Source organism: Mus musculus, chromosome 11 (genome assembly GCF_000001635.26).
Source record: "Mus musculus strain C57BL/6J chromosome 11, GRCm38.p6 C57BL/6J".
In the NCBI taxonomy this organism is placed as follows: domain Eukaryota; kingdom Metazoa; phylum Chordata; class Mammalia; order Rodentia; family Muridae; genus Mus; species Mus musculus.
Window position 1 is genome coordinate 115,564,150 of NC_000077.6, and position 19,777 is coordinate 115,583,926.

At 46.6% G+C, this 19,777-nt stretch overlaps 1 protein-coding gene across 5 annotated transcripts; it reads left to right on the plus strand.

Annotated features, from left to right (window-relative positions):
* Positions 1-282: 282 nt before the first annotated feature.
* Nup85 (nucleoporin 85) lies at positions 283-19,775 on the plus strand. Of its 5 annotated transcripts, none has more exons than XM_006533670.4 (19): positions 283-413; positions 1,005-1,098; positions 2,452-2,614; positions 4,214-4,284; positions 4,530-4,573; positions 5,553-5,622; positions 5,850-5,971; positions 13,781-13,915; positions 14,015-14,137; positions 14,340-14,471; positions 14,641-14,747; positions 16,355-16,438; positions 16,581-16,646; positions 16,772-16,923; positions 17,593-17,710; positions 17,790-17,890; positions 18,936-19,063; positions 19,177-19,278; positions 19,572-19,757. In XM_006533670.4, exons 1-19 carry the CDS (start codon positions 381-383, stop codon positions 19,671-19,673), a joined length of 1,947 nt encoding a protein of 648 aa, XP_006533733.1. In that variant the 5' UTR covers positions 283-380; the 3' UTR covers positions 19,674-19,757. The 5 variants fall into 5 exon arrangements, 4 of the variants coding, with proteins under 4 accessions (XP_006533733.1, NP_001002929.3, XP_006533734.1 ...); XR_388489.4 differs by lacking the exon at positions 18,936-19,063 and adding an exon at positions 18,814-18,879 and having other exon boundaries at positions 284-413; NM_001002929.4 differs by lacking the exon at positions 18,936-19,063 and adding an exon at positions 18,728-18,879 and having other exon boundaries at positions 295-413; positions 19,572-19,775.
* The last annotated feature ends 2 nt before the right edge of the window (positions 19,776-19,777 follow it).

A 19,777-nucleotide genomic window follows, 5' to 3' on the forward strand; every position in this document is an offset into this window, starting at 1 on the left:
AAATAGATGCGCCAGCACGCTTCTGCGCATGCGCACACCCTCCCAGCCACCGCCTCTCCCGCCATCTCCGGGGACCTTTCCCTCACCTAGTGTGGGACTGTCTGTGGCGCCGCCTGATCTACTGGGAACATTCCTTGAGGACCCGTGGGCCCTAGAGCCGTTTTCATGATGTGTTGTATAGGTTAGAATAGTGGAACATGTGTGAAAGGCTTCAAGGGGCTGTGTTTGGCTAAGACGAAGGGATCTGTTGCGCTAAGGTCTGCAGGCGCTGCGCAAGCCGCCCTGGAGGGGGTCCTCTTTGGCAGCTGTCTGTGAGCGGGAGGCCTGAGCGCAGAGAAGCGGCCGCGCGGCAGGGTCCCAGCCGCGGGGGGCACGGCGCTATGGAGGAGCTCGACTGCGAGCCCGCAGTAACTGTAAGGGCGATCGGAGTGGAGTGGCTTGGCTTGTTGCACTGTGAGGGTTACGTTTCTTTGGTCATTTCAGGCTGCCTCCCTACATGCGGGACGCACGCTTCTTCCCTGGACACAGTTGCCACCATCCCGAATGTCAGGTTAACTGGGAACTAGGTTATGGCAATAGTGGTCCCTAGGTCCTGTGAATACTGGCCGGCTCGCGGAAACCCCACTGCATCACCCTTGTTTTTATAACCTTTCTGCTTCTCTAGTTTTCCCCCCTTGGGCGTTAGAATGAGATTGGTGTAAGCCCCACATGGTCACTCCAAGGGATGAGTTGGCCTTTCCCTGTCCTGCTGTCCTAGTCCGAGGCTTAATAAATGCATAATTTGTTCTCACGGGAGACAATAGACTAGTTTCTGTCGCGTTGTATTCTATTCCTCTTGCACCTAGAAAATGTTTTTTTAAGTGTGTATATGTCTGAATATGTGCACAGCATCATTGGATACGACCTAGGCTGTTCGCCTGGTGTATGGTGTTCGCAGTTACACTTGGAAGTTGAATGGACAGTTGTAGGGCTAACAGCTCCTGTGCCTCCTTATGTCTTACTAGTGGATTCCAGGTGTGAATTCCAAGAAGAAGCAAATGTGTTTTGACTGGGGCCCCGGCGAGATGCTTCTGTGTGAAACTTCCTTCAACCAAACAGGTAGGCAGTTCTTTTTCACATCTGTCTTGGCACATTGGTTGACTCTCTGAGGCAGGAAACTGGAGTTATTTGGCAATATTTTTATTTTTGAAACTTTGTTTTTTTGCTATTTTGAGACAAGTTGCCCCTATGTAGTCCTAGTGGGCTTGTCTTTGTGCAATCTTTGTGTAGGTTTGAATTCTACATCTTCTTCCCTCGACTTCCAGAGTGCTGGGACTTGAGGTGTGTGGTTCAACACTTGACATTAAGTAATTTTTAAATTTTATAGTCTGTGTATGGGCATTTTGTCTACGTGCATAACTGTGCACCACTCCGTGCTTGGTGCCGCAGAGGCCAAATGAGATCATTGGATTCTAGGAACTAGAACTCTATATTTATGTGAGTTGCCATATGGGGTGTTGGGAGTTGAACTTAGGTCTTCTGGAAGAGCTGCCTGTGTACTTCTTGTTTGGTTTTGGTTTTTTGAGATGGTTTCTCCGTGTAGCCTGGCTGTCCTGGTACTTGGTTTAGACCAAGCTGGCTTTGAACTCAGAAATTACTTGCTCTTTTTTCCTGAGTGTTAGGATTAAAGGCAGGAAATTTCAGCCAGTTGTCTTAGACGCCAAACCATCTCTTCAGCCCCCTTCCTATAATTAACCTTTAGAAACGACCCATATAGCCCAGGTGTGGAGATACGCACCTTTTAATCCCAGCACTCAGGAGACAGAGAGGCAGGTGGTTCTGTGAGTTCACAGCCTGCCTGATCTACAGAATGAGTTTTAGGTCAACCAGGGCTACACAGAGAAATCTTGTCTTGAGAAACCCAACAAAAACAAGCCCAAAGAAGTGAGTTAGACTGCCTCAGCTGAAGGCAAAGTCCTGGGTTCAGGCAACGCTCGCTTGCAACCTTAGATTTTCTACTGTGCAGAAGAGTTGGCGGGGGGAATAGAGAGTCCCCAGCTGCCTGGGATATGTTGCCAGACCCATTCTCAAAAACCAAGGATGTAGGCTATCACTCAGTGGCTCAGTGATAACTTCTTTAGCATGGGCAGTGTCCTTAATTAGATCATCAATATCACCAAAAAAGAAGTCTGTGTTGTGCTGCCTGCTTGTATTGTAATCTCAGCCTACACAGACCAGATGAAGACAAATCTTTTTTTCTTTTGGCGTAAACCTGGTTTGCTTGGCCGACTGTGTGCACTAGTCTTCCCTTGAGTTTTAATCCTCCCGTCTCATTCCCACCGGTGGAGAAAGTGGACATGTGCCCCAGGCTCAGCCGGGCTTTGTAATTAGAGAATTAGAAGTACTGGGATGTTTTTCTCTTTTGGGGAAAATGGTAGATGTTGAGTTACTTTTTTTCCTGTTTTGTTACAGGCAAATCAGAGAAGGTGCCGAGCTGCCCTTTTATCTACATCATACGGAAAGATGTGGATGTTTACTCTCAAATTTTGAGAAAACTCTTCAATGAATCCCATGGAATCTTTGTTGGCCTGCAAAAAATTGAGGAAGAACTGTCGGGGAAGTCCAGGAAAGCTCAGTAAGTGGTGGGTGCTGAGGCTGCAGTGAAGTCGTGAGAGGGAGGCGTCCTTATCCTTGTGAGTGCCGGGGCACCTCGGGGTTCCTGTTCTCCTGTGTATCTTCTTAGGGTGTAGTTGTGCATTGTGTAAATGCTGTTGGAAGACTTACTGGCTTGATATATATGTATCAACTCTTCCTTTTGGATTCCTACTTCATTTGTATGTGTCCCTTGAACACCACCACCGACCAAAATAAAAATAATATAAATATGGTGAAAGGAAGACTCAGACAGAGAAGCCCTTGAATTAGATCTCACTCTTGAAAGAGTTAAAAACGAGGCTGACAGATCTTTAAGAGCTGGTAGTCAGCAGAGTGAGTTCCAGGCCGCCCAGAGCTGCAGAAGCGAGACCCTGTCTTAATATGAAAGAAATACAGGCGTCAGCAGACAAGGCAAATGGAAAAGAAAGACTTGCTTCTCAAGCTTGTGTTTTTGACAAGGAATCAGGATTTGGTTTTTTTGCTTCCTTTTGGGGTGGCGGAGCTCGAGCTGCCTTTGAGTGCCCAGCTGCTGAGCCGTGATACTGGGCCAGCCCTCCAGGCTACGGTTTGTTTTTTTTCTTTCCTATTATTCACTCTTTTTTGTTGTTGTTGTTGTGCTCGTTCCTTGAGCTCAGTAAGTAGATGAGGGTGAAACTGGGTTTCATACACCTGGCATGCACTCTGCTGACTTGTGTAGCCCAGGCTATGTATGTGCTCAAATACGTGTGTATCCTTGAGTTTCTGGTCCTCTTGCCTCTACTTCTCAAGCTCAGGGTTACAGACACGATTACCAGGCTTGTGGTAATTCAGTGCTTGGAGCATCGAGCACTGAATTTTAGCAGAAATTGATGCAGAAGCCGTGGAGGAGCCCTGCACACTGCCATACTGTCGTGGCTTGCTCAGTCTGCTTTCTTTCTTTCTTGTTTTTTTTTTAAAAAGATTTATTTCTTCAGACACACCAGAAGAGTGCATCAGATCCCATTACAGATGGTTTTGAGCCACCACGTGGATGCTGGGAATTGAACTCAGGACCTCTGGAAAAACAGTCAGAGCTCTTAACCACTGAGCCATCTCTGCAGCCCCTCGGTCTGCTTTCTTACAGCAGCCAGGACCGCCAGCTTCGGATGGCACCTCCCATATCAGTTATCAACTGAGAAAATACGCCACAGGCTTGATTACAACAGTAGTGCTTTTAACCTGAGCCGTCTTTGCAGTCCAGACTTATTTTAACCATGTATGTGTAGGTGCATATTGGTGCAGGTACCTGTGGGAATCAGAAGATGACATTGGGTTTCTTAGAACCAGAATTGCAGCCAGTTGTGAGCCATCTGATAAGGGTGCTGGGTACTGAACTCTGGTCCTTTCCAACAGTAGTACGCACTTTAAAACCACTGTGACAAAGCTGTTTGTTTGTTGTGTGGTATGGTGTGACCACATGAGTTTATATGTACTGGAGGCCAGAGCACTCAGAGCTCCTGGAATTGATGTTGCAGCCCGTCTCCTGTCTTTTGATTTCTCTCTTTCTAGCATCAAGATACGGTTCCATGTCATCTTGTATGTCATTTCATTTTTTTTGTAGATTGGTTCGAGTGAGTAAAAATTACCGTTCAGTCATACGGGCCTGTATGGAAGAAATGCATCAGGTTGCAAGTAAGGACCCTGTGTGTGTTTGAAGTACGTTATCTGGTGCTGTTTTCTCCAGAGGCCTTTAAGGAGGCTGCTGTGCAGTTCATAATAGGTCCTTGTTTTAATGTGTGATCCATAAGCGTTTCACATGAAAATGGGTGGGTGGTAAAAGAAACCAAGGCAAAAACCGTATGGGGCTTCTGAGGGCTTAGGAGATGAGCTACATTCAGTGCAGGTTGATTGACTTAAGGTGTTTTGTATTCTGCTAGTTGCTGCTAAAGATCCAGCCAGTGGCCGGCAGTTCAGCAGCCAGGTAAGGTGTAGCTGCTTTCATTGTATTGGCAACATCGTGTTAGTGCGTAGGGTGGTGGCTTTGTGGTCCCTGTTGCAGGAGGGCTCTCCTTTTCAGGTAGATCAGCAGCTCTTTGGGATGGCAAGTATGGCTTTGAAAGTGTTGGTCAAGGTTTTAGCCCATGGGAACTCAGGGTTTTCATTGCTTGTGGAAAAGATGAGTCCTAACACATGGTGTTTGTGAGTTGTCACTTGAGATGGAGAACCGAGCTTCTAGGACTACTGCTTGGTCTCATGAACTCAGAATTGTTGTCAAGCAGCATGTGGTTATAACTCAGCAGGACTAGAAGGCGACATCTAGGACTCTTTCCTCAGTGAGACCCCAGAGCTTTTCTAACTCATGAACAGGGAAAATAGGCTTTCTCTGATGGGCACAGTATGCTCTCCCCCTGGAACAAGGGGTGATGGAGGGGGGTGGGGTGGGGTGGGGGACGTTCATCTTCCTAAAGCATCTTAGGTTGGGCTTTGCTTTTTCGGTTGTTGCAGTGCCTGGTCTTGGTTCCAGTGTTGTAGGTGTGCTAAGTATGCACACTGTTGCTGAGCTATGCCCTCGGCTGACATGTCACCTTTTTAAAACAGTTTTTATTGTGTGTATGTATGTACAAGCGTACCTGTGCATGCATGTGGAGGACAGAAGAAGATGTTGAATGTCCACTCTCTCTGCTCATTCTCTTTCTTCTTGATCCTGGGAGTTGTGTTATTTTGGCTATGCTGGACACCAGCAAGCTGCAGTGACCCTCCTTTCTGTTCCCTTTGTAGCTGAGGCCTCAGATGTGCTCAGGTCTCCAGCTTGTTATCTGTGTGCTATGATCCAAACTCTGCTCCTGATGTGTGCACAGCAGAGTCTATTGACTGTGAAGCCATCTCTCTTGCTGTCTGTTGCTTTGCATTCGAGTTTCAGTAATAGTTTCAGTTAAAACTAGTCTCCGTTTCTTCCCTAGGTCTCCATTTTGTCAGCCATGGAGCTCATTTGGAACCTGTGTGAGATTCTCTTTATTGAAGTAGCACCAGGTAACCCCAATTTGTTTGTTTCATGTAGCCTCACTTAGCCCAGGCTAACTCTGTCTTAGCATCACAGGGTTCCTGTCGTCCTCTGTCCTTCCTAGTTGCAGGGAATAAATAGCCCTCTGTCCAGTCAGGTCCTCTGCTATAAATCCACGTCCGTGTCTGTACTTGGGTGGAGTGGAGATGCCGCAGATGAAGCTGAGCTCTTTTGTGTGACATGAGTCTCTCCTCAGCTGGCCCTCTCCTCCTTCACCTTCTTGACTGGGTCCGACTGCACGTGTGCGAGGTGGACAGTTTGTCGGCAGATGTCCTGGGCGGTGACAACCCAAGCAAGCATGAAAACTTCTGGGACCTGGTGAGTGTGCGCGGACGGCAGCCGCCCGCCCTGTGCACTCTGCGCGCTGCAGTCGGCTGACTGGGAGGACCCCTGCTCCAGCCTTGGCTCAGCTCTCTGAGTTTATGATTGTGGAGTAGGTTTTGCATCTTTCCTTCTCTGCTCCAGAGCAGTTTAAAACTAATTTAGCACGGGGAGCGGTGCTTGGTAAACTTGCCGTCGTTTCAGGAGGATTTTGTTTGTAGGTCTGAGGAAGAGAGGTTATAAGGGGACCAAGCGGTTGATGGGGTGCACATGAGCATAAGTGGTCTGAGGTAGAACACTCTGGGGCAACAGTTCACAACCTGTGGCTCATGCTCCCAGGGGATTTGCATATCAGATGCTTACATTACTATTCATGACAGTAGCAATGAAATAATTCCATGGCTGGAAGTTAGCACAATGTGAGCTCTGTTAAAGGGTCTGGGCACTAGGAAAGCTGAGGCGCACTGAGGAAGGACCTTGAGGTGGCATTGTAGTGAGTGCCTACATAGCATCTGGGAGACCGATCTCCAGCACCACAAGGCGAGAAAGGATCTTTTTGGTTACTTTGTTGGCTTATTTTGTTGAATTTATTTATGTATTTTAATTCAGGGTTTCTTTGTGTAGGCTTGTCTGTCCTACCAGACTGGCTTGGAACCCACAGAGATCCACCTGCTTCTGTCTCCTAACTGCTGAGATTAAAGGTGTGGCCACCATTGCCCCATTATTTTTTTCTCCATGAGACAGGGTATCTCTGTGTAGCCCTGGCTGTCCTGGAACTACTTTGGTTTGCTTTTTGAGACAAGGTCTCACTGTGTAACCCTACCGGCCTGGAGCTCATTTCTAAACCAGGCTGGCTTCATAATCCTACCTCCTGAATGCTGGGATTACATATGTGCGCTATATATGTGCCTGCTGTGCCTTGATTTCTCTTTAGACGGTCTTGGTATATAGATCTTTGTTAACTTGTATTTTCTGAGGCAATATAGGGAAACTCTTTCAAAACATAAAATTGGTCAGGGGACTGGAGATGTAGTTTAGTGGTAGAGTACTTGCCTAGCATGCACTAGTCCTTATGTTTGATTCCCACCACCACAAAAAGAATACAGTTGGCAAGGAATATGTGAGAAAAAGGAAGGTGGGTGTGTGCATCTGGTGAAGGAGAAGGAATGGTGCGTAGACACTTATTCAAGTCCTAAGTTTAGATGCAGAATAGGTCGTTGGAGATTTGAGTCTGTCTGTCAGAAGGCGATTTGGGGACTTGAGTACATATGCTCAGGTGTGTATGTTACTAGGAGTCTTTGTATGTTTTATATACGCTTACTTGTACAGTCAGGTCATTGTTTATGGGCATTAGAGCTGCCCTCAACCAAACTGCTAAACACTGAACCATTGCACATGGCTGAGTTCCACTGAGCCTCTGGTCACCTTATGTGCTGGGATTGAACCCAGGACCTTGATAGTCTAGGCAAGTGCTTATACATGGTGGGAAAGCTTTCCTCTGCTAATGAGCATCATCCCGTCATCCCCAGGCCCTGGTCAGTGTTGCCAGCTGGGCAGATGGTAGCGCATTCTTCTGGTTACAGTTACTGGGTGGTTGAGGTGGGAATACCACTCGACCTTGGGATCGGAGACAGCCTGGGCAGTATCGTGAGATCCCGTCTCAGCCAACCTTTGTTTGGATTTTTTGTATTGTAAAGATTAATCAGTTTCAGGCAATGGTGACACTCAACCTTTAATCCCAGAACTCAGGAGGCAGATGCAGGTGGATCTCTGAGTTCAAGACCAGCTTGTTCTACAGAGAGATTCCAGGACACCAGAGTTACACAGAGAAACCCTGTCTAAACAAATCAACCAACCAACCAAACAAAGATAAATGTGTTTTTAGTCATATGAGTATACATATGAGTGTATGTATTTTTTTTTTTTTTTTTTTTTTTTTTTTTTGGTTTTTCGAGACAGGGTTTCTCTGTATAGCCCTGGCTGTCCTGGAACTCACTCTGTAGACCAGGCTGGCCTCGAACTCAGAAATCCGCCTGCCTCTGCCTCCCGAGTGCTGGGATTAAAGGTGTGCGCCACCACGACCGGCGAGTGTATGTATGTTATGTATGTGAACTGTATGTGTGCTAGGCAGCTGTGCGGGCCAAGAGGGTGTCGGAGCCTGTGAAGTTGGGGTTTAGATGATTGTGAACTGGCACGTGGGTGCTGAATCTGGGTCCTCTGCAAGGGCAGAGCGCACACTTAACTAGTGAGCTGTTTCTCCAGCCCCAAAAAAGTTTGTTTTGGTTTGGCTTTTGGTTTTTTTGATACAGGAACTTGCATGGCCTTGACTGCCATTGAGCCAAGCATGAGATGGAGTTTCTGATCTTTCTCCTTACACGCATTTGCCACCATTTTGAGTTTTCTGTCATGCTGGGGATGACCAGGACCTGGTGGAGGCTTTCTACCAGCTGATGGGCATACCTAGGCCATAGCGTGGTTCGGTGTGTTTCTGCTCGCAGCAGGCCCCTGTGTGGGGCCTGTGTCTACTTGTTGGTTTGCTTGTGTTAGTATCTGGTGTTTTGAGAGAAAGTCTCACATTGTACTGGCCACTCATGGCAACTTTTCTTCCTCAGCTCTCAAATACTTGGATTACACACGTAAGCCACCATGTTTGACTCTCAGAAGTGTGTGTGTGTGTGTGTGTGAGAGAGAGAGAGAGAGAGAGAAAGACAGACAGACAGACAGAGAGAGAGAATGAATTGGGTTTTGTCTGTGTAAGGTGGACTTTCTGACACTGAGCTATATTTCTGGCCAAACATATATGGACAAACATATTGTCCCCCCACTGTGGGGCTCAAAGCAGAGCTTTGTACACACTTATCTAACCCTTAATGTTTCTATGGATTTTATTCTGATTGCTCTGAGTGAGAAGTATTCTCACTCTTCACATTACTGGATGGAGCTACATGACAGTACCAACTTCTGAGTCCTGTTTGCCTCTTGCTGGGATTATAGCTGTGTACTCCACAACTCACATGTTTACGCTGGTCTTCAGCTAGAGCTCAGGCCCTTGAGTTTGCAAGACCTGAGCTTTCCCGACTGAGTCATCTCCCAGCCCTGAGCTCTTCTTTTCCATTGAAAAGTTACTTGGCAGTTTTATACGTGTCTATAATGAATTTTGGGGTTGGATGTATTGCTCAGCGATCAAGAGCATATATTGGCTGCTCTTGCAAAGCACCAAGTTTAGTTGGTCACCACTTATGTTGGTGTGGTTGGAAGTTCAGCTCCTCTGGCCTCAGATGCATGTGCCTCCCCAGTTACCTACCTACCTACATACATATATACATACATAAAACTTTTTTTTTTTTGGAGACAGGATTTCTCTGTGTAGCCTCAGCTATTCTGGATCTCACTCTGTAGACCAGGCTGGCCCCAAATTTATAGAGATCCACCAGCATCTGCCTCCTGAGTGCTGGGATTAAAGGCAGGCACCATCATGCCCAGTTAGAAATGTTTTTTTAAATAGTGAATTTTAGTAATTTTTTATTTGCTTTTTATTTTGGGGTGTGTGTATGTTTGAGACAGGGTTTTTCTGTGTAGCACTGGCTATCCTAGAACTAGACTATCTGTAGACCAGGCTGGCCTCCCAGTCAGATCTGCCTGTCTCTGGCTCCTGAGTCACAGGATTAAAGGTGAGTGTCGTCACCTGGCTAGAATTTTAGTAATTTTCCTTCTCCGTCCCCTCTCATCCTCTTTCTCTCCCATTGAAGCCCTTCTCCCTGACATGTCTCCCTCTTGCTTTCCTATCTGTGTGTCTGCCTCACTGATTTTCATTAGGGCTGCTTGCATGAGTGGGTAGGGGGGTATTTTCCGTAGTATGGACAACTTCCCAGTGGCTGTACAGCTGAGGAAACTGACCTCCTGCTTTGTGTCTGGGTTTAGTGTGGACAGGTGCCTTAAAGTCTTCTCTGTGTTTTCCATACATGATTTGTAAATATTTTCTCACTTGTTGGTAACACTTGACACTAACTTGATAATCCAACTGTCCTAGTAGGGTTTCTTCTTTTTGTTGTAGTTGTTTAGTTTGTTTTTCTATTTTTGTTTTTGAAGATACAGTTTTTCAGTGTATCCCTGGCTGTCCTGCCCTGGAGACCAGGCTAGCCTCAAAATCACAGAGACCCACCTGCCTCTGCTTCTGTCTTCTTACTGCTGGGATTTAAAGGTGTGCACCACTGCTCACACTGCTCAGCTTTCTTTTCTTTTTCTTTTTTTTTTTTTTTAATTTTTAAAATTTTATGAATGTAAGTACACCATTGCTGTCTTCAGACACACCAGAAGAGGGCATCGGATCCCCATTACAGATGGTTGTGAGCCACCATGAGGTTGCTGGGAATTGAACTCAGGACCTCTGAAGCAGCCAGTGCTTTTAAACACCGAGCCATCTCCCCAGCCCACTACTGCCCAGCTTTAATCAGTGCTTCTATTGCTGTGATAAACACTGACCAAAGCAAGTTTGGGAGGAAATGGTTTAATTGGCTTACATTTCAACATAGTTGTTTATCAGCGAAGGAAGTCAGAGCAGGAACCTGGAGGCAGGGGCTCATGCAGAGGTCATGGAAGGTGCTGCTTACTGGCTTGTTCCTCATGGGTTGCTCAGACTGCTTTCTTTTTTTTATTTTTTAAAGGCTTTTTTAATTTAATATATGTAAGTACATATAGCTCTCTTCAGACACACCAGAAGAGGGCACTGCATTCCATTACAGATAGTTGTGAGCCCCCATGTGGTTGCCAGGAATTGAACTCTAGACCTCTGGACGAGCAGTCAGCGCTCTCTCTCTCTCTCTCTTTTTTTTAAAGATTTTATTTATTATTATAAATAAGCACACTGAAGCTGTCTTCAGATACACCAGAAGAGGGCATCAGATCTCATTACAGATGGTTGTGAGCCACTATATGGTTGCTGGGATTTGAACTCAGGACCTTTGGAACATCAGACAGTGCTCTTAACCGCTGAGCCATCTCTCCAGCCCTCAGCCTGCTTTCTTATAGAGCCCAGGGATGACATCACTCACAATGTGCTAGGCCCTTTCTGTCAGTTACTAATTAAGAAAATACTCTACGATTCGACAACAAAAGGAGATCAAACTAGACAAACTAGAAAGGAAGAAGTCAAAATACCACTATTTGCAGATGATATGATAGTATATATAAGTGACCCCAAAAATTCCACCAGAGAACTCCTAAACCTGATAAACAGCTTCAGTGCAGTAGCTGGATATAAAATTAACTCAAACAAATCAATGGCCTTTCTCTACACAAAGGATAAACGGACTGAGAAAGAAACTAGGGAAATAACACCCTTCATAATAGTCACGAATAATATAAAATACCTTGGTGTGACTCTAACTAAGGAAGTAAAAGATCTGTATGATAAGAACTTCAAGTCTCTGAAGAAAAAAATTGAAGATCTCAGAAGATGGAAAGATCTCCCATGCTCATGGATCAGCAGGAACAATACAGTAAAAATGGCTATCTTGCCAAAAACAATCTACAGATTCAATGCAATCCCCATCAAAATTCCAACTCAATTCTTCACTGAGTTAGAAAGGGCAATTTGCAAATTCATCTGAAATAACAAAAAACCTAGGATAGCAAAAACTGTTCTCAACAATAAAAGAACCTCTGGGGGAATCACCATGCCTGACCTCAAGCTGTACTACGGAGCAGCTGTGATAAAAACTGTATGGTACTGGTACAGTGACAGACAGGAAGATCAATGGAATATAATTGAAGACCCAGAAATGAACCCACACACCTATGGTCCCTTGATCTTTGACAAGGGAGCTAAAAACATCCAGTGGAAAAAAGAGCATTTTCAACAAATGGTGCTGGCACAACTGGCGGTTATCATGTAGAAGAATGCAGATTGATCCGTTCTTATCTCCTGTACAAAGCTCAAGTCTAAGTGGATCAAAGACCTCCACATAAAACCAGAGACACTGAAATTAATAGAGAAGAAAGGGGAAAGCCTCGAAGATATGGGCACAGGGGAAAAATTCCTGAACAGAACAGCAATGCCATGTGCTATAAGATCAAGAATTGACAAATGGGACCTCATAAAATTGCAAAGATTCTGTAAGGCAAAAGATACTGTCAATAGGACAAAAAGGCCACCAACAGATTGGGAAAGGATTTTTACCAATCCTAAATCTGATAGGGGACTAATATCCAATATATACAAAGAGCTCAAGAATCTGGACTCCAGAAATTCAAATAACCCCATTAAAAAATGGGGTACAGAGCTAAACAAAGAATTCTCAACTGAGGAATACCGAATGGCTGAGAAACACCTGAAAAAATGTTCAACATCCTTAGTCATCAGGGAAATGCAAATCAAAACAACCTTGAGATTCCACCTCACACCAGTCAGAATGGCTAAGATCAAAAATTCAGGTGACAGCAGATGCTGGCGAGGATGTGGAGAAAAAGGAACACTCCTCCATTGCTGGTGGGATTGCAAGCTTGTATAACCACTCTGGAAGTCAGTCTGGATGTTATTCAGAAAATTGGACATAATACTACTGGAAGATCTAGCAATATCTCTCCTGGGCATATACCCAGAAGAAGTTCCAACTGGTAATAAAAACACATGCTCCACTATGTTCATAGCATCATTATTTATAATAGCCAGAAGCTGGAAAGAACCCAGATGTCCCTCAACAGAAGAATGGATACAGAAAATGTGGTACATTTACACAATAGAGTACTACTCAGCTATTAAAAACAATGGATTTATGAAATTCTTGGACAAATGGATGTATCTGGAGGATATCATCCTTAGTGAGGTAACCCAATCACAAAAGAAGTCATTAGATATGCACTCACTGATAAGTGGATTAGCCCAGAAAACTAGAACATCCAAGATACAATTTGCAAAACACAAGACAATCAAGAAGAGGGAAGACCAATGCGTGGATACTTCATTCCTCCTTAGAATAGGGAACAAAATACCCATGAAAGGAGTTACAGAGACAAAGTTTGGAGCTAAGACGAAAGGATGGACTATCCAGAGACTACCCCACCCGGGGATCCATCCCATAATCAGCCACCAAACCCAGGCACTATTGCATATGCCACCAAGATTTTGCTGAAGGGACCCTGATATAGCTGTCTCATATGAGGCTATGCCAGTACCTGGCAAATACAGAAGTGGATGCTCACAGTCATCTATAAGATGGAACACAGGACCCCCAATGGAGAAGCTAGAGAAAGCACCCAAGGAGCTGAAGGGGTCTGCAACCCTATAGGTGGAACAACAATATGAAATAACCAGTACCCCCAGAGCTCGTGTCTCTAGCTACATATGTAGCAGAAGATGGCCTAGTCGGCCATCACTGGAAAGAGAGGCCCTTTGGTCTCACAAACTTTATATGCCCCAGTACAGGGGAAACACCAGGGCCAAGAAGTGGGAGTGGGTGGGTAGGGGAGTAGGGTGGGGGGAGGGTATAGGGAACTTTCGGGATAGCATTTGAAATGTATATAAAGAAAATATTTAATAAAGTAATATTTAAAAAAGAAAGAAAGAAAATGCTCTTTGGGCATGTGTACAGCCTGAGCTTACTGAGATTTTGTAAGTTGAGGTTCCTGTCCCTCTGACTGACTATAGGCTGTGATGAGCTGACATACCCAACCAGCATAGGGCATGTCTGGGAGTCAGCGCTAGAAGGGAGGAGTGCTTGCTGACTCCGGGTCCCGGCGGCCTGGAGAAGTCAGCACTTGGAGTGCTGGGCCTTGTGCTGCAGCTCATGGTCCCACCTCTCTCTGCAGGTGACTGTTCTGGTGCTTCAGGGCCGGCTCGATGAGGCACGGCAGATGCTAGCCAAAGAAGCTGATGCCAACCCCTCTTGTGCAGGCATGTGCCGCGTCCTTGGGGACCTGATGAGGACAATGCCCATTCTCAGCGTATGTGGGAGCTGCCTTGCCTACCTGGTCTTGGGAGGTAGGGATCAGGGAGCGTGTGGGTCTGGGCAGCTGAGAGTCTCACAGCCAACCTCTCCCCAGCCTGGCAATACTCAGACACTGACAGAGTTGGAGCTGAAGTGGCAGCACTGGCGTGAGGAGTGTGAAAGACACTTACAAGACAACACATTTGCAGCCAACCCCCGTCTGGAGTCTCTCTGCAAGGTGTGGGATGGGTCAGGTCAGGGCTGGGGACCTTCCTTGGGACCCTGGCATCCCAGGCATCAAGGAGCTGGCTTCTCCTTGGAGAGAGCTGTTCAGTCACTTGGCTGTGAAAGAGGGAACTTCTTGTCTTATTGAAACCCATGGCCCCAGATGAAGGGGATCCTCCCCGTGTGGACGGAGCTCAGACGATGTCTCTCCTCAGATCATGCTGGGAGATGAGGCCGCCTTGTTGGAGCAGAAGGAGCTTCTGAGCAACTGGTACCATTTCTTAGTGACGAGGCTGCTGTACTCTAACCCCACAGTGAAGCCCATTGACCTGCACTTCTATGCCCAGGTGACATAGTGACAGTGTGTGTGGCCTCCATGCATCAGGAAGGCTCTTTTACTTCAGTCCTTTGGGAAGGAACTCCTTTTTAGACACCCCACCCAGCAGTCTTGCCCTCCCCTCCCCCTCAAGTCTCGGCTTCTGTCTTGGCACTGACTTGGTATCCCCTTTTCCACAGTCCAGCCTAGACATGTTTCTTGGAGGTGAGAGCAGTCCAGAACCACTGGACAACATCTTGATGGCGGCCTTTGAGTTCGACATTCACCAGGTGATCAAAGAGTGCAGGTAGGATACCCCTCATTTTCACTTTTTTTGACTTGGTCTCTCTACGTACCTCTGACTGTCCTAGAACTTTCTATGTAGACCAGGCTGAGGAGGGAAGGGATAGGGGGTTTTCGGAGGGGAGACTAGGAAAGGGGATAACATTTGAAATGCAAATAAGGAAAATATCTAATAAAAGGGGGGTGTCCAGCTCTGTCTTTAAACTCTGTAGCCACCTCATTCACTCCACAGTGCTTGTTCTTCTCAGCTTTCCTTTCACTTTCTTTCCTGGGCTTTGTTCCTTTTTATGTGAGGGCTTGTTTCACTGGTTTGTTTATATGAGTGTGTGCACTCTGTGTGTGGTGGTTAGTGCCCACTGTGAGAGCCTCAGCTCTAGGCCACAGCTCTGTTGCCATGACATTGACTTACTGAGCCAGCAGCTTACTGTCTCTGGTTGGTTAGCAAGCTCTAGGATCTACTTCTGTCCATTCCTCAGTGCCCTGTGGGAGGCATCCACAGCTCCCCTTGGCTTATTTCCTGGTGGGGTCCCTCATGCTTGTAGGGCAAGCATCCTTATGCACCAACCATCTCCCCAGCATGTTTTGTGTTTTTGGGCTAGCTTGGTACTACTGACTGTGTAGGCAGGTAGGCAGCAGCTGCACCACTGAAGGTCTGCTGGTTTGTATTTATTGTTGGATAGATACTTGTTTTCTCACTCTTCTAGAGACTGGAAGTCTAAAGCAAAGGTGAAAAATCTTGTGATAGTTGTGCCCTGCTTTAGTGATAACACATTGTTGGTTTGGTGAGACAGTCTCATGCCATCGCTTACTGTAAAGGAATTCACTGTGGAGGCAGGCAGGGGAGGAATGCTCTGCCTCAATTGGTGGAAAGGGAGAGACATAGCCTATTAAACTCCTTTGTAAATTTCCTGCATTTTATTTGTGAGGAAGGACTCATTCTCACCACCTACAGGCCTGTCTATCTAGTACTGCCCTCAGAGCCACAGTTAGGACTACCCAGAACTCCTGTTTGACCGTGTACAAACAGATAATGGCTTCTAAGGAATTGGCCATTTCACTGAAGTGAAATTCCCTGTGAAGTGAATTTCACTGAAGTGAAATTCCTTTTTTGGTTTTTCGAGACAGGGTTTCTCTGTGTAGCCCCGGCTGTCCTGGAACTCACTCTGTAGACCAGGCTGGCCTCGAACTCAGAAATCCGCCTGTCTCTGCCTCCCAAGTGCTGGGATTAAAGGCGTGCGCCACCACCACCCGGCTCAGGTCCCTTTTCCCTTAGCCATTTCTCTGTTCGACCCATTTAGTCTTCTTTCTTTCTTTCTTTTTTTTTTTTTTTTTTTTTTTAAGATTTATTTTTGTATAAAGCATTCTGCCTGCATGTATGCCTCCAGGCCAGAAGAGGGTATCAGATCCCATTACAGAGGGTTGTGAGCCACCATGTGGTTGCTGGGAATTGAACTCAGGACCTCTGGAAGAGCAGCCAGTGCTCTTAACCACTGAGCTATCTCTCCAGCCCTCCTTCCAGTCTTTTGGCAGCACAGGATGTGTGGGTTTCCGACTCCTCAGTCATGTGACTTTGACTTCTTTCCCTTTTTGCCTTGGTGTCTGGATTTTCAGCATCGCCCTGAGCAACTGGTGGTTCGTAGCTCACCTCACAGACCTTTTGGATCACTGCAGACTCCTCCAGTCACACAATCTCTAGTAAGTTGGCCAGATGCACTGACCCTTTCTTACATCACCAGGCTTTTGAGGGGGGCGGCCAGTAGACTAGGAGCAGGTAGGCTGCAGGAGCCACAAAGTGAGTGGGCAGGCTTGCAGTCCTGTGTTGTTGTTTTTTCCCCAGTTTTGGTTCTAACATGAGAGAATTCCTCCTGCTGGAGTACGCCTCAGGACTGTTTGCTCACCACAGGTAGGAGGAAGCCCCACTGCTCCGTGCTGGTTCAGAGGGCTGAGGAGGATGAGCGTCAGGTGGCAATGCCCAGAGCCATAGGGCAACCAGGTAGCCTCTCACCATCTGCATTCCTTCCACCATAGCCTGTGGCAGCTGGGGGTGGACTACTTTGATTACTGCCCGGAGCTAGGCCGAGTTTCCTTGGAGCTGCACATTGAGCGGATTCCTCTCAACACAGAGCAGAAAGCCTTGAAGGTGCTGAGGATTTGTGAGCAGCGGCAGATGACTGAGCAAGGTGATAAGGCACTTCCCCCAACCTGTCCGCTGGGCTGTCAGGGCATCCCTAGGCTGAGCAGTGCTTACTCTGTGACAGCTCGCTTCTGCATACTGGAGAGACAGTGTGCAGTACATGCCAAGACATCAGGGAGGGCAGGAGAGCCTGCTGGGGTTGGCCTTTGAAACAGGAAAATCCGGCCCTTTGACTTTAGGTTCTCAGAGCCTGTGGTCAGAGCTGAGAGTCCTATGTAGGTGGGAGGTTGCTACCAGCAAAGCCTGGACCAGTGGGGAAGCTTGGCAGGAGCACACAGCGATAGGAATAGGTGTCAACAGCTTTGTGCCATCCTCCCACTGCTGCTGAATGAGAGTCACTTGCACACAAAGGAAGATGAGATTTGTGTGGTCTCAGGACAGATAACGGTGGGACTATTAATGTGGAGGAAAACCAAGATCTTTTTTGCCACCCAAGGACAAACACTCAGAAAGCCAGTCTAGTGAGTGGGTCATCTGTGGTATGAGCAAAGGAAAGACAAAGAATAAACGGAAGTTTCTGGTTTTCTCACTTAGCTGTAGATTGAGTACTTTAGGTTGTAGTGAGGCTGTCGGAAGGCCGAGCCTGTCCCCACAGGGCTTTTCACAGGAGGATTATAAGGTGTGAGCCTTTGCCCTTTGTCCTTTCTCCTGCAAGTTAAAAGCATCTGTAAGATCTTGGCCATGAAGGCTGTTCGTAATAACCGCTTGGGCTCAGCACTCTCCTGGAGCATCCGTGCCAAAGATGCTGCCTTTGCCACACTCGTATCTGACAGGTAGGTGAGGCTTTGTGGTTGGCTGGAGCTTGAGGTGGGCCTAGGATTGCTGCTCTCATCTTTGGGTTGGGCCCTGCAGATTCCTCCGGGATTACTGTGAGAGAGGCTGCTTTTCTGACTTGGATCTCATTGACAATCTGGGGTCAGCCATGATGCTCAGTGATCGACTGACGTTTCTGGGTGAGTCTTGTCATTCTTTCCCCTGGGTATTCCAGAGTGGACACTTGGGGAGATGGACAGCCAGCCTTTGCATGTGTTAGCCTTTGCATAGTTTAGTAACATTTTGTTTCCCAATAATTCCAAAATTAGGGAAATAAATAGCATGAGAAACACATTTTATATACACTTTTCATACTCATTTTTTGAAGACAGGGTGGCACTGTGTACCTCTCTGGCTGCCCAGGCTAGCCTCTCACACAGAGAAGTTTTTTAGCTTTCCCTCCCCAAGGCTGGGATTATGAGCCTGGAAGAGTTTGGTATGGTATCCATGTCCAATTCCCATCATGCTTCCACCAGAGATTTTTTTGTTGCTTGTGTGAGCTGGCAGTTCACTGCAGGAAGAGATTAGTGTCTCAGACCCTCTACCTCATGTACATCACCAGGATTCGTGGAGTATTTTAATCTTCTTAAACTTTTGTTTTGTGTATGGGTGCTCACCACATATTGGCCTGGTGTTTGCAGAAGCTAGAGGAGGGTCCCATGGGACTGGAGTTGGTCAGTTGTGAGCTGGCATGTGGGTGTTGGGCATTGATTCATGTCTTCTGTACAAGAAGAGTGAGTACGATTAGCAGAACCATCTTTCCAGCGCTCTAACTGATCTCTCACTGCACTACTGACACTTCCCCAAGGCTGGTGCTCATAAAAATCCTTGAATCCTACCTTTCATTGATTTGTGAACTTGAAACTGTTCTAGAAACAGTTCCAGGTATATGGAGTCCTAGTTTAAAGCCAGGATAGCTTTTCTAAGTATCAGGTAAGTAGAGAGGAATTTTGAGGTGAACTCACACCCCTCAACAGGAAAGTACCGGGAGTTCCACAGACTGTACGGGGAGAAGCGCTTTGGTGACGCTGCTTCTCTTCTGCTGTCCCTCATGACCTCTCAGATTGCACCTCGTTCTTTCTGGATGACTCTGCTCACAGATGCCCTTCCTCTTTTGGAACAGAAACAGGTAATACTTGATCACATCTGACCTATCTGTTCTGTGCCTTTGGTGGTCTTCCTCAGCTGGCTTCTGCAGCCATACAGAAGCTCATTTACGCCTAAGCAGTACCGTGTACACGTGTCCAAGGCTCGAGCACCAATCCACTATTCATTTCAGAACAGCTGGAAGATGCCTCACTAGAGGGATGGATGTAAGACTTAGGAGCATACCAGCAGCCCAGGGCTCTGTATGCAAATATTTCTCCCTGAAGACTTTGGAGCTGTGCCTGTGGAGCAGCTGAGTGACGCAGCCTCTTTCCCCTAGGTGATTTTTTCAGCAGAGCAGACATATGAGCTGATGCGGTGCCTGGAAGACTTGGCCTCAGGGAGGCCAGAGTGTGGTGAACCTGATGCCCAGCGACTGCAGGTCATTTTAACTCCTGGGAAGATGATTGTGTTGAAGTGGGGAAAGATTTCTGTCTCAGGATTTCCTCCCATTATCCTGCCATCTTGAAACATTAGCCTTTTTATGAATTCATGTGCCTTTTAGCTATTAACCTGTTCTGTAACACCAACTTTTAGGAGCAAGTCTTCCCACTGCAGAGCCAAACTTAGTATGCTATACTGGTCATATTCTGAACTGTAATCGTAGGTTCAGATGGCTCCATGCTCTCCTGGAATGCTGCCTGTTGCTCCTCACACTGTTTTTCTGCTCTTTAGGATGACGACATAGAGACCACCAAGGTGGAGATGCTGAGACTGGCTCTTGCCCGGAATCTTGCTCGGGCAATTATAAGGGAAGGCTCACTGGAGGGTTCCTGAGAGAAGATGAGGACAGTTGCAATATAGTAACTTTGTATGGCAATGTAAATAGATTTTAAAGAATAAATTGTTTTGCAAATATAAGACCAATTGTTAATCCTACC

Excerpts from the sequence above, each read along its gene's own strand:
- Nup85 (NM_001002929.4), top strand. The coding sequence starts at position 381 with ATGGAGGAGCTCGACTGCGAGCCCGCAGTAACT. Across the intron at positions 13,916-14,014 it reads GGACAATGCCCATTCTCAGC|CCTGGCAATACTCAGACACT; the intron begins GTATGTGGGAGC and ends ACCTCTCCCCAG. Across the intron at positions 14,748-16,354 it reads CAGGTGATCAAAGAGTGCAG|CATCGCCCTGAGCAACTGGT; the intron begins GTAGGATACCCC and ends CTGGATTTTCAG.